The following is an 8,820-nucleotide window of genomic DNA, read 5'->3' as shown; positions in this document are numbered from 1 at the left end:
ACAAAATTATTCATTTGAAGAATCAAATGCATTCAGAACAAAAAATACACGCATAAAGTAGGTACCTGATACTTTATTAATGTAATGTATGCTACTAAACTAAAGGTATAACTATGCACGACACTCTCTTATTCCGCGTTTACATTCCTTAGCCAACAAATTTACTTGTAATATAGACATTTTTAATACGGCACCATTTTAAAACGTTCTTAAATGCACTGTTTGAAACTAATTATTAATGTCGTAATAAAACTTTTTTTTTCATACAATGTCTTTTCTGTTTTTGATGTGTATTATTATTTATTATTATCTTTTTCTGAAATTAATGCATCAAATATTTTTGTGTACCAGATATTGTGTTATTATCTTATATATACTTACTGTAAACCAATTTTTATTATTTATTTTTAACGATAATTTGTTAATACCATTTTTTTTATACGTATAAGTATATGTAAATGTATATATTTTTTGTTTAAATTCTTTACAAGTTATTCACAATTTGCTTTTTAATTCAAATACTTTTCTTATATGCATTTTTTTTCTTTCTTTTTTACTATGTAAAGTTTCACTTTTTATTTTGCATAGCAGTATGCTTTTTATTGTTTCTACATGTATGCAAAAAAGCTATGTTTATCTTTTAAATTATTACTTACTATGTTTGTACTGACCTGTATATTTTTTGTAAATGCCCCTTGGGCGTATTGTAAAATTAAATAAATTAAATAAAAAAATAAAAATAAAGAGACGAAATATTTATTTATTAACGGGCTTAGTCCATACAACAAATGGCAAACACATATCATTTTAATACAAACAAGCACAGTTGAAATGAAATACAAATAAAGAAAATTAAAGCTAGGACAAAAAAAAATAATGATAATTACTACCCCGAGACAAGATTTGGCATTTCTTAGTGATAATTTAAATTTAGAAAGACTTACACTAAATTAGTCCAGATCTTGTCTCAAGTTTTCAATGCGACATAATTGAGACATTGGTGCATGCAAGCCAAAGTTTGTGCTGTGTTGATCAAGGAACAGCACATTATTATTTTGCAACCGGTGGATTGAAACATAGAATGCTACTTGTTCCAGTAACGATGGTACATCAATTAAGCCATTCAGTAAATTAAACATAAATATGGAGTCAATCTTATTTCTACGTGTTTGTAGACTTGACATTTTTAACATTGACTCAATTTCTCCGTAAGTGTAGTCTCCTTTCTCGAGGCCAATCATCCATGCTACTTTTCTTGGGAGACGATGTTGCACCGATTCGATATTATTTATCTAGCATATTAAGCAGGGAGACCAGATCACGGAGGCATATTCTAAAAGAGGACGAACAAGTGAGAGTGTTTTGACTGTGAACTTATTAGTAAAGTCACCAGATGTCTTGCTAACAAAACTTAAGAGTTTTGGTGACTTGTCAACCATAGTATCAATATGTTAATCAAAGGTAAGTGAAATGAAATTTTTCTAAAAAGGAATTTGAGCGAAGATTATTAGTCTACCTCATTAAAAAGGTGGTAGGCAATCACCAAAGATTCTGGTCCATAAAGAAGTATAGAAATTGAAAAAATAACATTTTCAGGCGTTGCCTAGTATGTAGGTGAAATAATTCAATTAGATGAATCTCACCCACATAAATAAAGGTTTCAGCTCTTTAACTTCACAAACATCAACAGGTGAAAGAATTGAAGGAATATATATGTTCAAATATAGGCAGAATGGTGAATGTTACACAGTGTGTAAAGTGACCACTTAAACCAGCCATTGACAGGTCATAAGCCCTGTAGATGCTTAGACTTCTATATTAGCTTTTCTTAAATGTTCTTCATCTCCGTTGTAATATGTTAATATAAACAGCTCCCCGGGGAGTTGAATCCAGTCCTTGTCTACAAAAATTTGGACAAACTCAAAATATTGTTTAGGCATATTAGTTATAAGGTTTGAAGGCTTAAAACATGGTAGATTATAAAACAAAAACAACAAATAAAGTGTATTAAAATTAAAGTAATGCTAACTAAATTTTACTTAAAACTATGACTCCTTTTTCCTCCCTACTATAGAAGGGAGGAAATAATTCTGTTTCTTACGTTGGGTGTTATGCTGGTGATAGAATCGTGTGGTCTTGATCCCTGGAGGTGTGGCGTTGATTCATGAAGGTGGCAGGCTGGCTGGTGGAATCGGGTCCATGAAGGCTGCGTCAGTTTGAAGACAGCTGGCAGCCAGTTTTCCTCAGGGGGAGGAAAAATATCATCCACGTCTCTGTGGACGTCAAAGTCCAGAGTTCCCACGTCTCAGTGAGAGAGCCTCCACGTCTCAGTGGGGACATTGTAAATGCAAGGGATGCAAGAGACCAAAATACTGCTTATATAGTATTTTGATAGGTGCCTTGTGGTGGAGGTTGTATCTCTCTCCCTATTGTTCGTTAGCTCCAGGCCACCCTTTTCCTTTGCCAGATTAAAATATAGAATTTATATAATTTAATATAGGGAATGAAATACCCACATAATATTAAGTATTCTTCGCATTATCTCCTTTTTCCTTTATTTTTAAATACTATTTTTGTTATATTTATTATACCGAACTGACAAGACTTACAATAATACTATACTAACAATGACAACAGGTTTTATTTACATGAGAATATCTTTACATACATTTTTATTGACAATATTTAGACATTGGGAATGCTAATTATGATAATGATTAACCTAAATACTTAATTAAGAGTTCTTACAATTACAACATAATGAATTGGGAAAAAATAAGGTCGGGTCAGCTTACTTCATATAATATTAAATTATATGGAGGGTGTGTATGGACGGATGAAGTAAACTATGAGCATGGACGATTATTACATATTTCTGAAGATGAATGTTGTGTTAAAGTCAATTTAAACATAATTAAAAGAAAGCTAATTAACTAATTTAGATCATTTATTTATCCTTTAACATTTTTTTAATTAGCGCTTTCTGTGAAATGTCCGGCGAAGCTCTATCTGTTTTTTTTACATTTATCCAGGAGTCGCACCTTTCTCCCACAAAATGATAATTATTTAAAATAGTTATCGTCAGATGGTATTAGTTGTACTAAATATAACTTATCACCAGCCCTTAGGCTTGTGACGTACGACGGTTTCTCTTATTCAGATTATCCCTTCGTTTTGTCAATAATGTCAACATGGATGGTTAGGGTCGGCGGTCAGCTTTCAGGTTGTGAGATTATATAATCTCTGGTGAGATTAGCTCCGTTGGCCGAGTACGGGGTTAACTTTTTTTGTTATTGGTTTACCGTTACACATTGGGCTGCGGTTTGGTAGGTATGCAGAGTTAGTGAGCGAATTTCTCAATTTCGTCTTCTGCTTCACAGGTAGCTGTCACGATTGAAATTTTATGTGTCGATATACAATTTCTCTGTATAAAATGTTCGAAGTTTTAAATCTGATGGTAATTTTTTTTTGCCTCCCACAAAATAGCAGAGTATCAACATCTGTGACTGAGTTTGTGTCTAAGGCGGACATCTACAAGTTTTTTAATCAAAAGCAGACAACGGATTTTTTACAGTTAAATTTCAGCAACTATAGTCCTAAAAATATAGCTTGATTAGACAGACACCTGTCAAACTAATTTCATTAGTGATGGGAAATTACTGATCACTGATCTAATCGATTTTATCAGTTATTTCATGCAATTATAAAACTCTGTTTCCGAAAATTGATATTAAAAAAAACGCAAAAACAAGCCTATTATAGTGTGTTTAACACAATTATTCACCAAAAAATGAGACATTTATACCTTTTTTATGAACAACATCAAATGAATTATTTTTTTATTCGATCAATTTACATTGATCAATTTGTCCCATCTCTAACGTTTTTGCAAAATGGTGTAACCTTGTAAGAACATCGTTAATAATTAGGTTTATTTTAGTTTTCTTTTAGTTTTAAAGCTGATTTTATATACCTATTAATGTTGATTTATGTTTCAAGAATTGTATGAAAAAAAAAATAACACGCCAGATACGAATGATTTTTCATGTGTTAATATAAATAACTCATTTGACGTTACTACAAAGTTATGTCGTCACTTTTTCTGACAACTGTCATTCTAATCATGTTACATTTTAAGGACTATAGTAATGAAATATTGATATTTTTAACTCGAAATATGTGTTTCGATGTATACAGTTAAAGTATTGGGATAGAAAACAAAAATAATCTATCAATTGATCTATCAGGGTTAAAAAGTGAGTGTAGCTAAAATCATCTAGATAACAGATATCCGGTCTTTGATACTACACTACTTACTTAAATTTATAAATATTATTGTCCCGTGCTTACCTTGATTTGATATTGTTTTAACTACTGTAAAGACGCACATTAAAATTGATGTATTTAATACTTTTTAAATGGGGGTAATTTGTATTAGATGTTCGCCACAGACTATAGGAGGATTGGAGCCATGCCTTCTGATAGCATTTTTTCCCTCTTTTTTATGTCATTAACAAATTTACATGAACACGTATTATATTCCTTAAAATCATAAATATATTTATCACCGAATTATATAGACGGGAAATGACTGATTTGAATTTTTCTACGCATTAAAAAATGTCAAAATCAGTTTGTTTAATTTAATTTGTTTCGTCAGTTAATTTAATTCGTCAGATATCCCAATACCTACGAGTTTTATGTTACTACTAGTTACTAGTTTTATGGCGTTGAATGCTTAGACATTTAGGTAGGTATCGTTTTAATTTTGCACTCTATGATATTGAGAGGAAAATTATTTTACATAGAAAATTCCGAAAGATATCAATCTATATTAGTATAGTTTGTGGGTGCAAGCACAAAGCAGCGCTGTCCGTATATCGAGAATACAAAATACATAATTTATAATATATTTGACGATTGAACTAAGTTTTTACATACAAAAGTAAGTAACAATTCCAGTATGTAAAGTAACACAACATATCTGTGAGCGAAAGGAATAACGAAATGAGTAAAAAAATGCAGGTTTTCATGAGAGCCAAAACAAAATATAAGAATTATTTTTTTTTATGAAATATCCTACAAATCGTAAACGGCTTTTTAAAAAAGTTATTTTTTGCACCAGTAGAGTTAAGAAAGTATATTAAATGTTTATGTAACCTAAATTAGTGTAACTTAATAGTTTATTACTTTTTTCTGACTTAACTCATTATACGTATACATCTCTGGATAAGCCATTGATTTTAATTTGTATTATGGCCACATAGCTCATCTTAGATCCTGTTATTATTTCAAATGGCAGATTCTTCAAAAACGATTTCGATATTTTGGGTGCTTTTGGTAGCATTGTTTTGAGTGACAGATTCTTCCTTATTACGTTTAGATTGCTTCAAACAAAATAAGTGTGAGGCCCAAAGGGGCGATATTTGTAGGTGCTCGAGATCCTAATCAACTGAGGCTCTAACAGCCAAATGTTCTGGCGTGTAACAGTTTCCTGCTAGTTTTCTTTTATTATTTAATAACCATGATATTAACATTGAGATAATACAAATATTTACTTATTATCTTTCGCAGGAAAACAATGGAAATAGCTTCGGTGAATATCAAGGCTGAACCGGGGACGGGTGATGTAGAAGAAGATATTCTTTATATTGAGGAAGGAGCACCGCGTTCCTACCGAATCGAGGAGCCAGGTGTTGCTAACGTAAAGGCTGAGCCGGAGACTTGTGATGTAAAAGGAGATATTGTCTATACTGGGGATGGGACGTCATGTCTCCACGGAATTGAGGAGCCAGGTGCTGCTACCGTGAAGGCTGAGCCGGAGACTAACGATGTAAAAGGAGTTATTCTTTATATTGAGAAAGAGGCGCCATGTTCCAACGGAAGCGAGGGGCCATGTGTTGCTAACGTTAAGGCTGAGCCCAAGACTTGTGATGTAAAAGGAGATATTGTCTATACTGGGGAAGGGACTTCAAGTCTCCACAAAAACGAGGAGCCAGATGTTGCTACCGTGAAGGCTGAGCCGGAGACTAACGATGTAAAAGGAGATATTATTTATACTGAGGAAGGGGCGCCATGTTCCTACGGAAGCGAGGAGTCAGGTGTTGCTAACGTGAAGGCTGAACCGGGAACTAGTACTGACCAGTCTAGGATAACTGGGGATATAATTATCTTCACGGAGATGGACATTGATGATCCTGACATTAAACGAGAATGTTTGGATTCGTCTTGCAACAATGAAATCGCCTCAAGTAAGTAAAATTCCTTCCACATTATCTGCACTGAAATTACGCCTGTGCCTGTGCCTGTACACGGAGGAACTTAACTCCCACTGTATAAATGCTGACCTAAAATCAGGTTGTAGCTGAGTTGTATTATTCAAGCCATGTTTCCAGTGTTACCCTATTTATATAATGAGGAACGAGAAAAACATATTTTTAAAACGAGAAACAAATATTCAATAATCCGAATCCATTTTAAAGGTCTTGCGACCTCTTTTCAGATCCGCACATTGCAAAAACAATTTTTATAAGCTTTATTGAACGGTAAATTATGAAATTTTACCGTTAAAAGATTCGCGTTTTTTTTTATCATTTACATTTACTGCTTTCAATGCGCCTATCGCCGTCAAAACAACCTAAGTATAAATAGCCGATTTGTCTTTTCACCTTAATCTCACTTTCTCGATTCTGACGGCGAAGGGGTACGTTAGTTTGTTAGCTTGTTAGTAAACCGGAAGAAAAAAGAAAATCGAAAAGAAAATCATTATTTATTAATTAATTATATTCCTAGTACGACCCTATTCAAGACAAAAACCTTGCGTAAACCAATTCAAAACCTGGCATCATCCTAGTCAAGACCTATTAACCAATCTGTAAAAATAAGAAGAAAAATTCAAAAGAAATGCGAAAATTTAAAATTATAAACTCTCCATTTTATTTTGCCCTTGTCTCTCTTAGTAGTGTGCCATTCTTAAGACTACTTGACATAAACATGAGCACAAATGTAACCATACACTTGAGTATTGCGTATTATAACAATGTTTTAACATGTTTTGGAATTCGGTGCTTTTTACTTGTCGCAAAATGATACAAAACCACAGAATTCCTCGAACCGGCAGAGTACCTTGATAGATCTATACAGTACACTTATATAAATCCTAATTTTGTAGAGTTATTAGCACACTTTTGGTTGAACAATAAGGAGAGATCCCAGCAAAATGTCCGTACGAGGTTTTCCCAGAGCACGAATTATGTCATACCCAAAATCCGCACGACTTTTGCTTTGAGACATCTCTCATTTACCGCACCGCACAAAAAGTGTTTTCAAGAGAGGAGTTAAGGACTGGATTTTCCTTAGTGGGAGGAATTTTAGTGGGAAAATCCTTGATGATTTTCCCAATATTTGAGTTTACCCTTTATCATATTGATGAGCCATATATTTGTTTTTTTAATTATTGTTGTGTTTCTAATCCTATATAATATTTGTGGTGATATACTCATGTGCCTGTGCCAACGAATTGCTTGTCCTAACTAAACACAGGACTTTTAGTCTCGTGGAGTTGGGACTTAGATGCCAAATAATGCGTAGTATTTCCTGTAAATAAATAAATAAATTTGTTGACGATGGAATACTGTAGACCCTGTATCATTTTATGTTCGTAAAGGTTAAGTGATCCCATGATTTTATACAATATCATATTGCAGATCCCACCGAGGAAAAATAAATTACACTTGAAAGTGTTTTTTAAGGCAGAATAAAATATAACCCATAAAAGATACTAACTAGAATCTGAAATCGATTTCAAAGTCATCTCTTGACAAATCCAATGGAAATTTACATATTAAAATATAAACAGTAATATAATTTACAATTATATTACTGTTTCTTTTATTCTTTCTTATGTTATTCTCACTTTTAACTTCATTTATGTATATGGTCTTGTTGTTTTAGGTTTACAAGCGAAACGGAAAGATTTTCATTCTTCAGAAACTAGCAAATTGACTCAAACCGGTGAAAAATCATTCTTATGCTCGATTTGCCAATTTAAATGTCCGCTAAGAAGTAGTTTGAAATCACACTTGATGACTCATCTTGGTGAGAAACCATTCTCATGCTCAGAGTGCCAGTATAAATGTTCAATAAAAAAAAAAATCATATCACACATGATTACTCATACCGGCGAGAAACCATTCTCATGTTTAGAATGCAAATACAAATGTTCACAAAAAAGCCGTTTAAAATCACACATGTTGACTCATACTGGTGAGAAACCATTCTCCTGCTCAGAGTGCCAATATAAATGTTCACAAAAAAGCAGTTTAAAATTACACATATTGACTCATACTGCCAAGAAAGCTTTCTCATGCTTGAAGTGCCAGTATACATGTTCACAGAAAGGTAATTTAAAATCACACATGTTGACTCATACTGGTGAGAAACCGTTCTCATGCTCAGCGTGCCAATATAAATGTTCAAGGATAGATAATTTAAAATTACATATGTCGACTCATAGTGGTAAGAAACCGTTTTCATGCTCAAAGTGCCAATATAAATTTTCAAAGATAGGTAATTTAAAATCACACATGCTGACTCATACTGGTGAGAAACCCTTCTCATGCTCAGAGTGCGAATATAAATGTTTATATAAAAAGGATTTGAAGCCACACATGATGACTCATACTGGTGAGAAACCATTCTCATGCTCAGAGTGCCAGTATAAATGTTCAATTAAAAAAAATTTAAAATCACACATGTTTTCTCACACTAGAGAGAAACCATTCTCATGTTCAGAGTGCCAATATAAATGTTCACAAAAAA

At 32.9% G+C, this 8,820-nt stretch overlaps 1 protein-coding gene across 2 annotated transcripts; it reads left to right on the top strand.

Moving 5' to 3' along the window:
- Positions 1-4,826: 4,826 nt before the first annotated feature.
- LOC148278134 (uncharacterized) lies at positions 4,827-8,820 on the top strand. Of its 2 annotated transcripts, XR_015823270.1 has the most exons (3): positions 4,837-4,945; positions 5,575-6,251; positions 7,954-8,820. XR_015823270.1 is itself a non-coding variant. In XM_088231855.1 (2 exons), the coding sequence occupies exon 2, from the start codon at positions 5,582-5,584 to the stop codon at positions 6,257-6,259; it is 678 nt and encodes a 225-aa protein (XP_088087981.1). In that variant the 5' UTR covers positions 4,827-4,945; positions 5,575-5,581; the 3' UTR covers positions 6,260-6,893. The 2 variants fall into 2 exon arrangements, 1 of the variants encoding a protein (XP_088087981.1); XM_088231855.1 differs by lacking the exon at positions 7,954-8,820 and having other exon boundaries at positions 4,827-4,945; positions 5,575-6,893.

The sequence above is a fragment of the Micrasema longulum genome, unplaced genomic scaffold (assembly GCF_059751315.1).
Source record: "Micrasema longulum isolate JH-2025_06_02 unplaced genomic scaffold, ASM5975131v1 h1tg000927l, whole genome shotgun sequence".
Lineage (NCBI taxonomy): Eukaryota > Metazoa > Arthropoda > Insecta > Trichoptera > Brachycentridae > Micrasema > Micrasema longulum.
Note: the sequence above shows the minus strand (reverse complement) of the source record. Positions and strands in the feature narration are given on the sequence as shown.

Coding starts and splice junctions, on each gene's coding strand:
- LOC148278134 (XM_088231855.1), top strand. CDS start 5,582: ATGGAAATAGCTTCGGTGAATATCAAGGCTGAACCGGGGACGGGTGAT.